Source organism: Physcomitrium patens, chromosome 9, assembly GCF_059467195.1.
Source record: "Physcomitrium patens ecotype Gransden chromosome 9, ASM5946719v1, whole genome shotgun sequence".
NCBI classification, from domain to species: Eukaryota; Viridiplantae; Streptophyta; class Bryopsida; order Funariales; family Funariaceae; genus Physcomitrium; species Physcomitrium patens.
This window is the reverse complement of record NC_143418.1, coordinates 8926266-8944904: the sequence shown is the minus strand read 5'-3', so window position 1 is coordinate 8944904 and position 18639 is coordinate 8926266. Positions and strand designations below refer to the sequence as shown.

The following is an 18639-nucleotide window of genomic DNA, read 5'->3' as shown; positions in this document are numbered from 1 at the left end:
CTTGAATGCTCAGAATATTGTAAATTTCATGGACAAATATTTTGTTCCATTCTCAGGAGGACCCTCATCAACCTTGAGAAGAGACACATCACATATTTCCGCAACTCTCTAGAACCCTTCCAATAGTTTGCTGCCGGCTCTTAAACACTATCAACAAACTTGAACCCTGAAGATTTCCTTTAGGAATCAAATAAAAAAATCAGCCATTCTAAAGTCTTTATATCTAGAAGCAATCTTGGAAAGTCGAAAGAACATGATCCAAAAGTTTTATGTAAGTCCCCGATTCATGAAGAATTCGTTGTCTTTAGCAAACCATTCCAACGAGATGAAATCCATTGATTAATGGAAAACCCCTCCAACCATGAAATATATTGTTTTCAAATATTGCAAAGGATATTGATCACGGAATTCCTGCTTCGGTGGTTGCTTGCGGGATCCAGGGACACAAGTGAACAACGCACTGGATGGCGATAAACAGAAAATCAGCAAGGATTCACAAAACCGACCCACAAATTCGGCTGCATCTGCACAGGACTAGAGATCTCCGAATGTGCGATTCGTTGCCGAATGTCAGCCAAGCTCAGTAACTACGAGGTCAAGCCTTGACGCCACTTGCCAGTGACTCAGATGCCGGGATTTTCATGACTGGATGTTACGCAAATTGCTTCGAGACGACAGTTACGGAGTGAGAAACATCCCCACGAGGTGCGGTACTGCCCCAGGGGGTCGTCGTGGAATCCTTGTCACGCAGCTGACCTGCTCCCAGAGATTCAGAGAAAGTTTCGCTCGTTTCCTGCTTGCAGAAGAAGAAGAAGTCCTTTCCGAATGTGTACAATAGTGGGGGGGGGGGGGGGGGGGGGGGGGGGGGGGACGGGCTTCATTCTTCTCGGTGTGGTCCCGTTGCCGTCAGCCTTTTTTCTGACCTGCGGGGAGCCTCCTGGTCGCCACTGTTGTTGCTGCTGCGCAGGTTTGTACTCTGCTCGATGACGTTGATGTGGGTTTTGTCGTTTGCGTTTTGTGACGCTGTGGACGTTTGTTGATTTTTGGTTTGTTAGCGGGTGTACTTGTAGATGGATTGTGTGTTTCAAGCTTTTTGTGCGTTCTAATGCTGGGCTACTTTGGATATCATTGTTGCGTGGGATTGTCGGGGTGGAGAGCTCGATCTGCAGTTGGTTTCGCCGTCTCTTATACTTAATCGTTCTGCATTTGTTGCCTTCGTTTGGATACTGTATTGTGCTGCTGTAGCTCTGTCTGTAGTTACTTGGTAATATTGTCCATGGTATTGTCGGTTCTCGGCATTCGTTTTGGCAGTTGCACCCTTCTCCTATTTGTGTGTGTATGTGTGTGTGTTTTTTAAAGGGTGTCGGTTTCGAATAGTTTTAGTTCTTATTTGGTTAGGTTTTGTGGAGATATATTAGGTTCTACCAGTATAAGAATACTATGGGTTCTCATATCTTCTTTCTGTAAGCATTCTCTAACTACTGTACTCCATAGTATAGCGGTTGTAGTCCTTGGCTTCTTCTCTACACTTGTTGCTGCTATGCTTGTTTTTGTAGCTTCACTGCTGAGATGCGATTGCGTAGCCATTCAGGAGGAGCTATCGGTTTCTTGTTGACTTCTCTGTTCTTGGAATGTGCCAGCGAGTATTTGTTTTACGTTAGATTCAATGTTAACCGTTCTGATCTTTGAATTTAAGCTACGTGCTTCTGTTTTTATTGCAGTTAGTACTAGTTGACACACCATGGGTGAGGAAGCAGTTAATTACAGCGTGGCCGAATGGGGCAACCAATCTCTGGCGTGTACTGACGAGGAGATTTACAATTTAATCGAGCGCGAGAAGGTGCGCCAGTGCAGGGGCATCGAACTTATTGCTTCTGAGAATTTCACATCTCAGGCTGTGATCGAAGCCTTGGGTTCCCCCCTCACTAACAAGTACTCGGAAGGACTTCCTGGAGCCAGGTACTACGGAGGAAATGAATTCATCGACCAGATCGAGAATTTGTGCAAGGCCAGGGCATTGAAGGCCTTCCACTTGGACAGTGAGAAGTGGGGAGTGAATGTGTAGCCTTACTCGGGCTCCCCTGCTAATTTCGCCGTGTATACTGCCCTTCTAAATCCTCATGACCGTATCATGGGTCTCGACCTACCATCGGGTGGGCACTTGACTCACGGATACTACACATCCGGCGGAAAGAAGATATTTGCAACCTCGATCTACTTCGAAAGTCTACCCTACAAAGTGAACTACGATACGGGCTTCATTGACTAAGAAAAATTGGAGGAGAAAGCCATGGATTTCCGTCCCAAGATGATCATCTCCGGAGGAAGTGCGTACCCGAGGGACTGGGACTACGCAAGGCTGAGGACAATTGCTGACAAGGTGGGAGCCCTGCTGATGTGTGACATGGCTTACTTCAGTGGTCTTGTGGCAGCCCAGGAAGTGAACCAGCCATTCGATTTCTGTGACGTGGTGACCACCACAACCCATAAGAGTCTGAGGGGACCTCGTGCCGGTATGATCTTCTTCAGGAAGGGGCCGAAGCCAGCGAGAAAAGGGCAGCCAGAGGGTGCTGTCTACGACTACGAAGACAAGATTAACTTCTCAGTATTTCCTTCCTTGCAGGGAGGACCACACAACCACCAGATTGCCGCATTGGGGGTGGCTTTGAAACAGGTGGATACTCCCTTGTTCAAGGCTTACGCGAAGCAGGTGAAGGCCAATGCAAAGGCTATCGGTGATGCGTTGATGAAGAAGGGCTTTAAGATGGTGACTGACGGAACAGAGAACCACTTGGTTCTGTGGGATCTGCGACCTCTCGGACTCACCGGTAACAAGGTGGAGAAAGTATGTGAGCTTGCTCACATTACATTAAACAAGAATTCCATGTTCGGTGACAGCAGTGATTTGGCCCCTGGAGGTGTACGAATTGGTGAGTGATTGGTTCACCCGTGATCAATGCATTCATCTTGATTCTTTTCTTATTAGCTCGTGTCTAAGTTGCATTTTGGTGGTTCTATTTAGCTACTGCTTTAGAGTAGAATTCATCACTAGATACCTGGAAAGGTACCTTCTTTTTTCTTTACATCTCAATGATGAATGTGTTGCAGTTTCCTGATTTTTTGCAATCACACCTGTTTCAAAGCCATGCGTGCTGCAGTTTCCTGATTTTTTAAACTGTTACTATAACCTGGTGCTTTTGGAATGATCAGGTGCACCCGCTATGACCTCTCGAGGGCTGAAGGAGAAGGACTTCGAGAAGATTGCTGACTTTCTGGAACGTGCTGTGAATATCACGCTGAAGGTGCAGAAGGAGAGAGGCAAGTTGTTGAAGGAATTCAACAGAGGAGTGGAGAACAACGAGGAGATTGCAGTGCTGAAGAAAGACGTGGAAAAGTTCTCCATGACTTTTGACATGCCTGGGTTTGATGTGATCAACCTCAAGTATGGCAAGGAATGGGGAATCGATCAGCATAGATGCTGGTGATCAGTTACCGTGGTCATAGATTAGAAATCTGGGACCCCACCTCGTTCTTGGAGCTACGAATGGCTGACTTTTGAACAGTTAGTGTATGTTAGTGATCAGAGGTCTTAGTGCACACATCTCTTTTTTCAATACATGCCTGAGGAGTGCAATCTGCTCCGTCCCTTTCTAGGTCTCTCTCAATTTTGTAATGTGTGCTTGGAACGACGTTTACCATTTAATCCATGTTTGAGGTATGATTCTTCTGAATATTCGTCAACGTCGTTCTCCAATCTCAGCACTAGCGAGCCCCACATTTAAAGACAAGGAGAACCTGAACGAGAATGACTTGCAGTTAAGTCGGTGAATTAATACCAATTTTGTATAATGCACAGCTCAGACGAATCCGTGCGGGCGTTGTTTTGATCTAAGGTGCAACAGGTTAGCTCGGAAACAGAGACTTGCGTCGTCCTTAGTATCCATAACTATGTGGTAATAATGGTTTGGTAAAAGACATTCACGACAGGGAAAGGTTCAACACCCCTCTCTCAGTTTAGAATGATGTTATACTGTCACAGCTGAATTTCCACATGGGAATCCTGGAGACCAATTTTATATTTTCAGAAATTTAGGTTGTGTTTACAGAAGGGGCACATAGGATGCTTTGGGGGACACATGGTATGGAGTAAAGAAAAACGTGATGAGCAAAATGTATTCAACAGAGGGTTGTTTTAAAATTAGTCATAGAACAGGAAATATTCATTCCGCAGAACGGGTCAGCTCGCATTCTAATGTCAATAGGGATGGCTGCCGAGTAGCTGCCTCGGATTTTTGTGAGCAGCTCACTGACATGCTACCAATACGTGGGTTGCCTTGAAACATCGGCAATTGGGGTTCAAGATTAAGAATTTAGGGTTTTAACTAATGAAAACGAAATTATTTGTGTGCAGTTAGGCAGAAATTGATATTAGTTTTTCTTGATACAGTCATTTGGGTTTTCGATTCATCCAGTACCAAATTCCGGCTGGGTAACCTCAAAAGATATGAAGATGAGTGACAAAATGAGATGGTAGTTTGTATTATAGTATTTCTTTGTATATCTTTTTGAATATGTTTTTTGAATGGGTGACTCTAAAAACTGTGAATGAAATATGTTTCTTGTTACAATTACAATCAATGTTATTCAATTATTAAATAACACTAGTTATTATAAATAAATAAATAAATAAATAAATAATACATGCAAACAAGATCTGATCATCCACTGCACAATATAATATGGCTTGTTTTCAGTTCTTATTTTTATTTTTATTTTATTTTTAAAACTGTAAGAAAAAAGAATAATAATTGCTTACCTACATTTAGGCAAAACATTTAAAAATATTATCTCATAAACTCTTAATGCCATATTATTATTATTGTTGTTCTTAGTATGTGTCTCAATAATATGGACGAGTCAAATTATATGATTAGAAGTATTCTGCTTGTAAGTACATATTTAAACTAATTATTATTATTTTTATTCCAATGTGTTTCCTTATCAAAGGTAATTTTATCCATGTAAGTGAAGTGAGCATAAAAATATACATACACATATATTAAAAAATCATCCTTATATATCTTATTTTAGAATTTAGAAAAATCAATTTTAAAAAGAAATAAAGATTTTTGGAATTTTAAGTTTAATTCATCAAGTTTTAGGAGATCAAGTGTTGTCTAGTATAAACCAAAGTAATTAAAACACAGTTTGGATTAGAATAAACTACTTTAGTTAAAAACATTGTAGCCTTTTTTAAAAACTTTAGTATACATTTTATTAGAAGTATTTAATAGAATGATTAATCATTTTATACAATATTATTAGAAGATATATTCCTCTTCTTTATATATTCATCTTTATTTAACATTTTCTTAATCATTTAAATATAATCTTTGTCTATAATGCTCCAATTTGTTTTTAAAGAATTCAACTCTTAACTCATCTAGGCCTAGAACTTTTCTTATTTTTATTCCATCAATTACATCTTTTAGTTTGAAATTATGAAGATAAATCCATCCATAATTTATATATGTAATAACATTGTTAAATACAACACTTAATAAGGAGTTAGAGGCTTCCATTTTAATTTTTTAATTTTTTTATGACATTAACTATCTTTTATGAATCATAGGATAAAAATTTTAACAATTTTTTTCTAGAGCTTTAGTATTTCTTATTTAGACGTCATTATTAATTTATAGTTTTATGTATCTATGTTGAAGATATTTGACTTTTAGGGCATTAAAAGTTTTCTTAGTGATGCTATTACCGGGTATTTTTTACCTAATATATGCTTTAACTCTTTGTTCCTTTAGTTTTGACTCTTTATATTGTAATGGTTAAGCTTAAGCTCCTTTGAAGGCAGCTTGGAATAATAAAACTTAAGAATTAGAGTCTAGTTTATACTAAACATTTTACATTGTTCTTTGAAGTTTGGATTGATATCTTGATTTTGTAAATTCTTGTTCTCTACAAAAAGCATTATAAAAACCTAATATGAATCTGCAATCCATTTTAAATGAATCTCTTTTTACATGCATTGGTCCATACTTTTAAGACTTGTTATAATTAATTAGATTTAACAAAATTAAAATTAAAATAAACATCTTATTGTTGGACATCTTACATTTGGATTTTTAGATGTGAATGATAATTTCAACTAGAAGATAGTTTAAGAATATTGTATCTCTTTTAATTCTTTTTTTATTTGATTTATTTTATTTTAAATACATTTTTTATTGATAAAAAATCTATGTAGTTTAGATGAGACTTAAATTCCATCTCTTTTATTATTCTATAAAATTCAAGGTTAATCTTTAGTTTGAAGTAGTCTTCTAATAGAAGTCTAAATACTAGAAGATTATATATATATATATATATATATATATAGATACATCAATACATTTCTATCTATATCTAATATCTTTCTACAAAACATGACTCTATTTGGTTTGTTTTCAATCATATTAGTATGATGATTGAAATATAGTGGCATAACTTAAGAATCTTAGATAGACTATTTAATCTACAAGCATTATACAACATAATCTTAATTTTATAAGAAAGAATATTGTTAAGTAGCTTCTTCAAATATCAAATACCTATCACTTGTCTATACATTTTTTGTGTAATACTAAATAAAATTTCTTATATATATATATATATATATATATATATGTATGTATTTTTAAGTCTCAATATTCTATTATAAAAATCATTGAATTTAGTCTATAGATTCTTGTTGCCTCTCAAAAAAAATTCACAATTTATTAGTAACTTACTATGATGTATTATAAAAAACAATCCTCTCTTATCCCAATCCCATTTCATTTTCTATCAAAATCTAAGGTTGCTTTTAAGATATTCAAACTTCAAGTCATGATACTTTTCTACAATCTTGTAAATTTGTATTGCAATGCTAGTGTTTTGGTATTAGAAACAATATCCTCTTTAGGACTAATACATTTAAAATAACAATATACTTTTAGAATTTTGTGATGATTATCTAATCTATCTAAATATATAATCATCTCAAAATTTGTGATGATTATATATTTAGATAGATTATAAAAAAGGCTAAATAAAAAACTAACCAATAAATACACATATAATATATATATTTTTTATATTTATGTGTAATTGTATCTATTCATGTTTTTTATAATTTATCGTAGTCAAACTAATTAGAAATTTCATTAATTTAATCCTTTGTATTTTAACTTTTATTTTTTAAAATTTAAATGAACATAGCTATTATATTCCATTCCTTACAAGAAATGTAATAAGATATATATATATATATATATATTAAATTTTATTTAAAAAATATTTAAAGTTCAAAGTCATAAATAAAAGATAATAAAAAAATGTTCATTTTAACATTGTATAAAGTTTGTTTTTCTAACAACATTAGATATCTATTTAATGATTCATAAATTTATGGATCTTTTATTACAAAATTTGTAGAATGAATTGTTTGTAATTCCTCTATAGATTTACAGTCAATATATTGGCATTTTAATTTGTATTCTTGTATAATCAAAATAGATGGATATAATCATAAATTGAATTGCTATTCTACAATTTTATTTACACATTGGTTATAATTTAAACTATACATACAAATCAATAAATAATTACTCAAAATTCAATGATGAAAGACAAACCAATGATATGGTTGTGACACTCAACAAACAGCTTTTTTTTTTTTTTTTTTTTTCACTTTTCACTTTTCACTTTCAAAGGGTGTCTGAAAGTGGTAATTTTTTTGATATCTACTGGAAGTAAAAGTCTCATGAAACTCATATCAAGTTGCGACTACTTCGTTGTTAATGCTAATTCTTCGAAGCTAGAACTTGTTTCTTTCTTTTTCCATGATGAACAACACCGCAAATACAAGAATCTTTAATTAGTCATTGCGTTTATGGTACTGAGATAAACAATTAGATACAGTGTTGGTATGTGATTACGAATCTTGTGGATTGTTATTTAGTCTTAAAGCTGAAGAGCAAAGCAAACACAAAATCTTTGATAAAAAAAGGTTCAACAAACGAAGGGGAACTGACTTTCAAGTGTTTAATACAAGCACATGACAAGAAAAAAAATTTGTGCACACGTAGTCTTTGAAAAAGCCCTTAGTTTTTATGTTTGAGGAATGTTGAAAGACAAAAAAAAACTGGAAAATTCAGAGGCTGCCACATAGATATGCTCCTCTCCAAATTTCTGTTAAACTGGGCACTGTTCGACGCTAAGCTGCAACAACAACAGATGCATTAACGAGCAAATTGATGTAACAAGACCAGAAAGTGGGCTGATTACGAGAATTGTCGAGTTGTTTTTAGTATTATCCTCAATTAAAAGGATAAGATTGGAGATAGGATTATAAAATCCTATCCTACGTTGGATTACTATCTTTCAAACGTTCAGGCACAGGTGGAAACGAATGTTATGCAGAGGCACTTCACAGAGAAATGTGTGAACCAAAAAGACTGCAGATGAGGAATAGGCAAACGCCCTTCTCCATCTCAGGCCCCCTCTACCATTCAATACATCGATGGAACACCTTCACAGCAGCATGCATGATGATTTCAGATCCATCATTTAGGGTAAAGAAGAGCAATTAAATTTGCTTAATTAGATAAGTCCAGAATAATTGTAAGGACATCAGCGAGGGTACCCAGTAGCTGCATTCTCCACGGTGTGAATGGTATGTCAATCATCTCAGAAATCGAGAATAGATGGTCGTCACGATACAAATGGTTTTTCAGATGATGAGCATCCAAATCACTGCAAGATTCACTCCAAAAGCTTTTCATGCCACGAAACATCCAGTGAGAAGTTACTAATCAATGATGACAATCGTTTTCTACATACAGAAGACGGTGAAGAGGACCTGAAACCCAGGGGCAACCGAACGAAATTCACAGTTCGACTAAAAAAGAGTCCACAATTCACACGGAGAGTAATCACAGGGATGGGCAGATCATAGCAGTGCAAGGACTCAGCATGACCATGCTCCTAGATAAAAAGGAGAAAGACGATTAAATCATGCCCAAAAAATGGATATGCTAAGCAAAATATATTACCTCAAATTTGATTCGATTTCTTGCAAGAGGCTCCATAAATCTGGTCAGTACTGACAAGGCAGTCCAAGCAAGCATTCTTCACTCCACGGCTGCATGTTCATCTATCTCCTTCACTGAGACTTGGAATAGAGCGCCTATGAATTCCCTCTCAAAAGGCAACCATACTGCACAAAATTCCTTCCATACAGTCAACAAGTGGAAGGGGGTGTAAAATGGACCAGTGTGGATACACTTGCTTTTTACTCTCAAAAACTGGATAAACTTCGTTGGATGGAGGTCAATAGTGTACTACACCTCCCATTTCCCAAGTGGGTTCATCCTAAGGGCTGACTACCGCTGATCTTATTCTCATACACTTCTCAAATAAGACCTTGCTCTTATCATTAGCGAAGAAATGAAATCCAATAGAGTGGCTCGATATCTTAGATTTTTTTCTTAAAAAAAATAAGCTTTCCCTTCAATAGCAGCCATTGCGGAAGCGAACCTCAGAGGTATGCCATAATCATCTTAAAATCTATCTCATTAGAAAACTGTGCGAATGCTGTACACTACCAACATTCGATGGCTTTAAGTGCATCCCTTTGTTGAATAGGCCCCGTTTTAATTAAGCGTTTGACACACTAGCACATCCTATTATCAATGTACACATGTCCTGGTATCAATGTTGATGATCCTTCACCCAAAATGCATCGTCTTGTTTGGAGCTTGCTGCGAATAGCTCCCTATCTTTTGCACCTTCAGTTTCCCTTGCGCAGCGCCCATATCCTTGTGCCTCTTGCTTGCTAGGTGACCTCTTTCGAAGTTCCCCAGGCTGTAACCAGGCTTAGGGATTCCATAATGCCTGTCGCAGCCTCCACAGTAAACTCTGTAACCATGAACATCGTCATGCACTATGGAGAACTTTCCATGAATGGCTTCTGGATACTCCGCCTGTATGAGCTTCAATTTTGAACACAATTTCGTGTAGAGCGGTGTTTCTCTGTACAGGGGGATGCTATCATTAACTCTAATTTCGTCTCTTTCCGGCTTGATTGAAGCTGGTTGCAAAAACACAGGCGGCTGCTCTTCCAATCTGTTAGACCTAAAGACTCTCAGCAAATCCTCTTGAGAAGTTCCGCTGTTAACCTCCACGCCTGGATTGGAGTCTAGATTGTCTCCCACAGACTCAGCAGGGGAAGCCTCGAAGCTCATCTTGCATCTCTTTAAACCTGGTTCCAAATCTATGACTTCATGATTCTCTAAACGGTACTTCGAATCACCAAGGTTAAGCTTCACATGGAAGCTCATGTGACAGCCACACGCCCCACAGAGCACGTCGTTCGGATTCTCCCCATCGAAAAGCTGGCATCCGTCGAAGCCGGGTCCCAAGTGCGCGTGCATCTTGGTGCACTTGCCCCGGTTCCTTGAATTTATCATGGCTTGATCTAAGTGGAACGCAGTTCCCATTATCTAGACATCAACCCAGATGCGAACGAGGAATACTCAGGAGAAAATCTCAATGTCTGCATGATTGGACTTAAAGAATTCTCTTCCACTTGTGTTGAAAGATAACTATCTACCAATTGAATCTTCAGGGTAGGATACCAAACAAAACAAAATGGTTTCGGAAACTGGAGGCGGAAGGAAACAAACCTCTAGATCCGCGAGTCTGAGGTCACCAGCATTCGGATGTGGGTTCCTCCTTCAACGGATCGGCGTAGGATAGAATGTCATTCACCTCCTCCATCGGCACCCATTTGGGCTTTCCCCATGTATTGGCTCCTCAAAGCCACCACACGCCAGAGAGGTCAGAACCCCATCAGAAGTCAAGTAAGATTCGTGTCGAGTTGTGAGATTACACAACCTGACAGCGCCGCTCGAAAAGGATTCCAGAGGCTTCGGAATGGAGTTCCTCGGATCCAGAGAGCCGCAGCTTGCGTCAAAATCACTTCAGATGCAAGCATCACTTGAGGTTCTCCATTTCAATGACCTTCGAAATCTAAGTTTCTAGCACCAGAAGAATTCAGACAAGAAGGCTTCACCTGATTCCTCCAAAATCGCAAGATTACTCCGAATTCCAACAGGTTGGGCACTTCAAAAGCAAGACGAGTAGGACAGACCTCGCAAACTTCAAACGAGTCTGTGCAACTACTCAAGGAGCGGGGAATTCCTGCACGACTTGAGACCAATCTATCTGCCAGACTGCAAATCAAACACTCCCCTGGTGCTACAAGGCAAGGAAACCACAAATCAACCGGAGTGTGGTGATGTCTACTCTCAAGATTTGAGAGAGAAGGCACAAGACGTGTAGGTGGCTCTCGCAGGAGGGGAAGAGGGTAGGCGCTAATGGAGGAGGAAGAAAAAGCATGCCAGCCCTAGAATTCCAGATCCAGAACACCTGTTACACGGATTCCTTCATAATATCACACAAGACATCGGAATGCTATTTCGAGGTTCGTCAGGCTCTTTTTCAAACGCCCACTGTCGTCTCTTGTGTAAAATATATTCAATTCATCACAGTACCGATACATACTGGTACATTATTCATAGTTTCAAGGTGATAAGGTTTTCACTCATCTTATCTCAACACCCACAGTTATTTCTAGCTGCTCCAAATTCGTTCATCTTTTTCGCTAGTTTTTCAGTCGCAACGAGGTGAGATTTTGGCATCGTATCCGAGTGATCTGGAGGAGGTAAAATCCACAGCTCGTTCCTGAAAATGTGGGCAAGCAGTTCACGAGAAACCTGCAAGGCAATGATGTCGTTTCGAAGTGTTTCACTCTGCCGAGAATGCATTCATCTCGCCGAATATCCATCCCTCCTGATTAGATGGGCATTCATCTGATGTAAAAATTCACTAATAGACGGGAATCTAGGTCAGGGCTCCAGGATTTGAAGGGCTGCTGGATTTGTCTTCCGATTCAACCAAGAGCGACTACGAGGACAAGGTAGATCAGACTCAAACCGATTCATCGAGTATCAGAAATGTCAAACAGAAAAAGACCCTGCAACATCTCGGCGATTCCACAAAAGCCAGACGTGGATATTGTGCCTAAAACGAGAACTGTATCTACAACGTGCGAATTGAAACATGAAAATCGTTGTGGTGGGTGAGAGGAACAGCCCGAAAATCCGCTAGGTTTCCAATGACGGTAGAACTAGGGTCCCATCCCGATCCAAACAAAATCCAATGACGGCCATCAGAAGGTGCAGATTCGAATGCACGATAACACGGCACTGGTTCGCACCCATAAAAACGTCCACATACAACAATAACAACAACGTACAAACAAACAAACCAAAAAAAAAAAAAAAAAAAAAAAAAAAACAAAACAAACAAACAAAAAAAAAACACTGGCTTAGCTTAATAAGCTAGAAGCTACAGATTGCTTTGAACTTCGAAACTCCGATTTAGAGTTATGCGAAGCAAAGTATACAACAGTCTCAATAATGGCTAAGAAATGGGAATGGGATGCGTTTTGTTGTAATCCCGAAGTTGATTTCACAACCTGAAAGAAAGCATATGCCATCACAAACACATGATATCTCCCCTGCTAATACAGTCTTCTTGATGCGAGATCCGAGGCAAATACACCTTCACGTAAGCGCAGATGACTAAAGAAACGATGCGATCACTTCTCTCTGGCAGGCCCCCTCCCCCAACTCTTCTGCAAAAATGAAAATTGAAGCCATTGACACCATCAGCACACATAGCTTCTGATATGGTTCGTGCTGCTTACAGTACACGTCACCACCGTAGTTTGAACTGGGAACAATTCTACCTATCCAGGTACTGAATCGTAAGAGCACAGTCAGTAGAATGAAATAAATAACAGTTCAGCAACCTCAATACACACTTTCAACTTTGCAACCGCTGATGATACACTCGATGCAAGAAGACTTCCACTCTTCTACAGCTGATTGAGCTAAGAGAGTTTTTCATGAGACTAGTTAAAATAAACGAATTCGACTCAAACACTCATAAAATTTTGTGATTAGTGACAAATGCTATTATTTACCTTCATATCAATCCGCACTTGGGGCATTGTTTCCACAACTACGACTGTGCATGCTCGCCTGAAACAGCAATGCCCATCCTTAAGTCTCCGCATTAAAGAACGACACAAAATTCTAAGAGATAAGATATTCTCGAAGAAAATACTTAAAATCTTGCTGTATTCTACCAGGATTACCTGAACAACCTAGGCCATTTAACTTCCAACTTAGAATTAGAATACTCCTAGCAGGTCGCAGATACACTCAGCCGACTATTTTGCAAAACCTAAAAACCTAAAAACCATCAGACATTTGAAAGCTTGTAAACCCAGAGGGCCACGACTATGAAGCAAGTAACTTGACAAACCCAGGAAGAAAAACAGCGAATAGAGCTTTACTTGAGAGCAGCTTCATGATCAACGTTGTGGCCAATTCCTTATTCGTTACCCAAAGCTTTCGTACAGCAACACAAGGCCACGCACTACATCCGAACACACAAGTGCGGAATTCAAATTCTCAACAACACAAGGCCACGCACTACATCCGAACACACAAGTGCGGAATTCAAATTCTCAACAACCGTGTATCCTAGGAATCACTCAACCATTCATCATAACATTCATGCCTAAATCTATTCAATTTTTTTTAAACAACAAAATCAAAAACGAACATCTGTGAAGTGCGACAATTGCCTTTTTTGAATTCCAATTTGAGAACCACACAAGTGGACCTCAACGTCACTATTATTCAATAACAACACCAACATCTCTTCAACACATACATTCGGAAGTACAGAATATGCAAATTGATGCAGTACGTTTCAAAGCTCTTACTGAACAAGAAAAGACTCATCGTCGTCAAGAAGGATTATGTTTATATTGTGGAGAACCAAAATACACTGCTCAATATTGTCCAAAGAAACGACGCAACCACAAAATGAGGAGTATGGCTGTCAAAGAAGACAATATGTTGGAAAACGACTTTGTCCAGCTACAATAGGGACAATGCAGTTGGAACCTTACACAACATCTAGTAAAGGTCCTATTCTTTCCTCAAAACCCTCTCCTTGTTTTACATTAAATGTTATTTTAGGACCTAAACATTACAAAGCCTGTGCCTTGTTAGATTCAAGAGCCTCAACGTGTTTCTTAGATGAAGAATTTACTAAAAGACATAGCATATCTTTAGTAAAGAAAATTAAACCTGTTCATATAGAAGTCATAGATGGTCGTCCATTTTCTTCTAGAGATATTACTCACGAAACCCTTCTTACAGAAGTAATAATCAATGGTCATAATAGCTTTATAGTATTTAATATCATTAGATCTCCCTCTAATCCAATCATTTTAGGTTTATTGTGGTTAAAAAAAATACAACCCTCAAATAGATTGGATTTTTCGAACTCTTACTTTCTCTTAAAGTGTAACTACCAGTGTAATTGATCAAGTAGAGAGTCATAAGTCTAGTTCAATTAAACCCGTGTTTATAGATACAAAAGCTTTCTTGCATGCTGCTATGAAAGAATCACCATATATTATTTATGCTACACCCGTTTCTAATGATGTTAAGACTTTACGTGGTATTCCAAGCCAATATTAAGAATTTCAAGATGAATTTGAAAAAAAAATGTGGATACACTCCCAGAACATCGTCCCTATGATTATTCAATTGACCTTCAAGAAGGAGCACAACTGCCATTTGGACCAATCTACAGTTTATCACAAAATGAGTTGGCTGAACTCAAGGAGTATATTGAAGAAAATCTAGCCAAGAATTTCATACGCCATTCTAAATCTCCGGCAGCAGCTCCAATTCTATTTGTGAAGAAAAAAGATGGATCATTGCAGATGTGTATTGATTATCGAGGATTCAACAAGATTACCATCAAGAACAGGTATCCACTACCTTTAATATCTGGACTTCTTGATTAGTTGAATCAAGTTAAGATCTATACAAAAATAGATCTCCGGGGAGCATACAATCTAGTACATATCAAAGAAAGAGATGAATGGAAGATTGCATTTCGAACTAGGTATGGACATTTTGAATACAACGTCATACCTTTTGGACTTACAAATGCACTAGCAGCTTTTCAACATCTAATGAATGATGTTTTTCGAGAGTTTTTGGACGATTTTGTGGTTTGTTATCTAGATGACATCTTGATCTATTCTAAGAATCCAGAAGAATATAAACTTCATGTTCGTCATGTGTTACAAAAATTAAGAGATGTGGGACTCTATGCCAAAATAGAAAAAGTTTGTATTCCACACTACTCAAGTCGATTTCTTACGTTACATCATTTCAAATGATGGACTTATGATGGATCTTAAGAAAGTTCAAACTATTATAGATTAGAAGATCCAAAAAACGGTAAGAGATGTCCAATACTTTTTGGGATTTGCCAACTACTATTAGATCTTCATCAAAGACTTCTCTTGAGTTGTAGCTCCACTTACACGTTTGACTTATAAAGACAAATTCCAATGGAATCAAGAAGCAAAAGTTGCTTTTGAATCTTTGAAGACAACGTTTGTTTTTGCACCAATCTTGTATCATGTTGATTTTTCCAAAGCGTTCTTTATGGAAACAGATGCATCAAATTTTGCTCTGGGTGTGGTTTTGTCACAAATGGGAACAGATGACAAACTTCATCCAGTAGCCTTTCATTCAAGAAAATTCTCAGGAGCAGAAATCAATTATGAGATCCATGAAAAAAAACTTCTTGCAATTGTAGATTCTTTTCAAAAATGGCATCATTATCTAGAAGGTGCTTCCATTTTCGTCACCGTATATATGGATCACAAGAACCTCAAGTATTTTATATCAGCATGCATATTAAATCATCTTCAAGCTCGTTGGAGCATGTCTTTATCAAGATTCGAGTTCTTTATCACTTATCGGCCAAAAAAACACCAAGGTTTGTCTGATGCCTTGTCTAGACATTCTTATCTTGTACCAAAAGAAGGAGATGTAGCTTTTGAGCAACAAAGAACAATTCTCTTGAAGCTGAAGCAATTTCATTTTCGAGCAATAAAATCAACATTGATTGTTGATTTAACTTTTTTCAAGCAAGTCTAGTTAAGTATGTCTTCAAATCCTCTTATTCATAATATCAAGAATAATTCTTCTAGATCTCATGATCCCTCTAAATTCGAGTTCAAGAACAATCTACTCTATTTCAAAGGACGCCTATATATTCCAGAAGGAGAAGCACGTTTACGTTTTCTTCAAGCTTGTCACGACTTTCCAGCAGCAGGACATTTTGGATACAATAAGACTTTGGAGCTGATATCTAGGAATTTTTAGTGGCCTCAAATGTGGAAGGTAGTCAAAGATTTTGTACAATCATGTGATGTTTGCTCAAGATCAAAAACTCCTCGTCATCGACCTTTTGGACTTTTTCAGCCATAACCCATTCTAGAACAACCATGGTCTTCTGTTTCTATAGACTTCATCATGGATCTTCCAATCTCAGGTTCTTATGAGTCTATAATTGTAATAGTGGATCATTTTACCAAGATGGCACATTTTGTACCATGTAAAAAATCTATCACAGGTGAAGAAACAGCTAAGCTCTTTCTTGACAATATCTATCGCTATCATGGATTAACCAAGAATATTATATCAGATAGGAGAACTCAATTTATATCAAGATTTTGACGAACTCTTTTCAAGATTCTAAAAGTGGATATAAAACTATCTTCGGCATTTCATCTTCAAACAGATGGACAAACGGAGTGTATTAATCAAGTTTTGGAGCAATATTTAGGATGTACCATTAACTACTAATAAGATGATTGGACAACTCTTTTGCCATTGGTAGAGTTTGCTTACAATAATACAATACATTCTTCAACAAAACAAACACCTTTCTTTATTAATTATGGTTATCATCCACGACCTGATACTTTTGACTTTTCAAAAGTTGATAATCTTGCTGCGAAAGATTTGGCGATTTATTTGTCAAAGCTACATGCAACGATGAAGGCATAGTTAAAAGAAGCTCAAGAACAACAAAAGGCCAATGCAGACGTCTATTGTAAGGAACAACCACCATTCCACTTGGATGATAAGGTATGGCTACTTGGTTGCAATATCAAGACCACTCGTACTTGTGACAAGTTGGACTATCAAAGGCTTGGACCATTTTCTATTTTTACACAAATCAATCCAGTTGCATATCGTTTACATCTACCGGAGTCAATGAAAATCCATCGAGTATTCCACGTGTCTCTCCTTGAACCATATAAGACAGTGGACATACCAAAAAGACAACAAATTCCACCTCTTCCTATAGAAATCGACAATAATGAAGAATTCGAAGTAGAAGTCCTAAATTCAAGGCGATGCTGAAATAAATTGGAATATCTTGTCTATTGGCGTGGATATGATATTAGTGAATGCACATGAGAGCCAGTTAAGAATCTTACAAATGCAACAAAGGTAGTGGAGGCTTTTTATTGATGAAATCCATCAAAATCAAAATGAAAACCTTCTTTATAAAAGAAACAACATCTAGGCAAGATAACATTCTACTTTCAATCTTTGTTTGTAGCTTCTTTGTAGTTGTGATGCTCACAAGATGGAGAACCAACAACTAGCAGATTCGACTTAAGAACCTTCATTTACTGACCTGCCGGATGAGACATTACGATTGTCACAACCTTCAAGATGACACAATCGAGATGAAGATCTTCAAGAACAACATATTCTTCCTTGAATAGATGGCAAAATACAACGCATTTGATATCACGACCTCGGAAGGGACTCCTGATGTTTGGTGATTTTACTAGAGGTAGGAATAACTCTTGATGGTGTTTCAAATGTTCTATTCAAAGGAAGTTATGTAGGCCTCAACAATGATCAAATAACTGGGTGGTCTTCCTACCCTGGTATGGGACACTATCGATGGTTGAGAGGCCCTATCAATCATCTTCAAAGAAAACAAAGATCAGAGTATGTGGCGAATACAATTTGTCGCATCATAGATTTCTTCAACATATGATGACCGCTCCTCTTGGAACTCGTCCTTAGAAGGGGGGATAATGTCACGGACATACTCATGTAAGCTAGTAATTACATATATAAATAGGTAGAAGTAAGTAAAAGTAGATAAAAGAAAGATAATTCTATAGTATTTGATATGAAAGCTTCTTAGAAGCTTCATAGACACTGCTTTGACTTTATAGGTGTCTTTAATTGACTTTTTGGATTAGAAACGTGGTCAAGAAGTTGGCCATGTGCCACACATGTTGTTAGCTTGAAGACCAAGCTAAGAATGTGGCCCACACATAGAAAAACTTGCCTTGTAAGTCAAGGCATGTGTCATACAAAGTCAACACATATTGCAAGTCCTATAGAACATTGCCTTGTAGCTCCTAGCTAGATAGTATATATAGAGACAAGAGTGAAGCCTTCTTCACTCTTGTCAACTCCTTTCTTCTTTCCAGTCTAGTTTCAAGAGTCTTCATGTTTTCTAGTCTTTGGCAATAGCCATTCCAGTTTCTCTTTGAATATACATACTTATTTATTTATATTTTTTTACCTTTCTTTGAATGAAGGCTCACTTGTCTGA

The 18639-nt window shown here is 37.6% G+C and overlaps 2 protein-coding genes across 4 annotated transcripts; one reads left to right on the top strand and one right to left on the bottom strand.

Annotated features, from left to right (window-relative positions):
* Positions 1-860: 860 nt before the first annotated feature.
* On the top strand, positions 861-3657 carry LOC112286654 (serine hydroxymethyltransferase 4-like). Of its 3 annotated transcripts, none has more exons than XM_090253087.1 (3): positions 861-967; positions 1722-2930; positions 3211-3657. In XM_090253087.1, the coding sequence occupies exons 2-3, from the start codon at positions 2291-2293 to the stop codon at positions 3483-3485; spliced, it is 915 nt and encodes a 304-aa protein (XP_090109213.1). In that variant the 5' UTR covers positions 861-967; positions 1722-2290; the 3' UTR covers positions 3486-3657. The 3 variants fall into 3 exon arrangements, with proteins under 3 accessions (XP_090109213.1, XP_090109214.1, XP_090109212.1); XM_090253088.1 differs by lacking the exon at positions 861-967 and adding an exon at positions 978-1463; XM_090253086.1 differs by lacking the exon at positions 861-967 and adding an exon at positions 1069-1168.
* A 5405-nt stretch (positions 3658-9062) lies between these two features.
* On the bottom strand, positions 9063-13251 carry LOC112287047 (uncharacterized). Its single transcript, XM_024529659.3, has 3 exons — positions 13085-13251; positions 10719-12733; positions 9063-10535 (listed from the first exon to the last, which is right to left on the bottom strand). Exon 3 carries the CDS (start codon positions 10530-10532, stop codon positions 9762-9764), a length of 771 nt encoding a protein of 256 aa, XP_024385427.1. The 5' UTR covers positions 10533-10535; positions 10719-12733; positions 13085-13251; the 3' UTR covers positions 9063-9761.
* Between the last annotated feature and the right edge of the window lie 5388 nt (positions 13252-18639).

Excerpts from the sequence above, each read along its gene's own strand:
- LOC112286654 (XM_090253087.1), top strand. The coding sequence starts at position 2,291 with ATGGATTTCCGTCCCAAGATGATCATCTCCGGAGGAAGTGCGTACCCG. Across the intron at positions 2,931-3,210 it reads CCCTGGAGGTGTACGAATTG|GTGCACCCGCTATGACCTCT; the intron begins GTGAGTGATTGG and ends TGGAATGATCAG.
- LOC112287047 (XM_024529659.3), bottom strand. The coding sequence starts at position 10,532 with ATGGGAACTGCGTTCCACTTAGATCAAGCCATGATAAATTCAAGGAAC.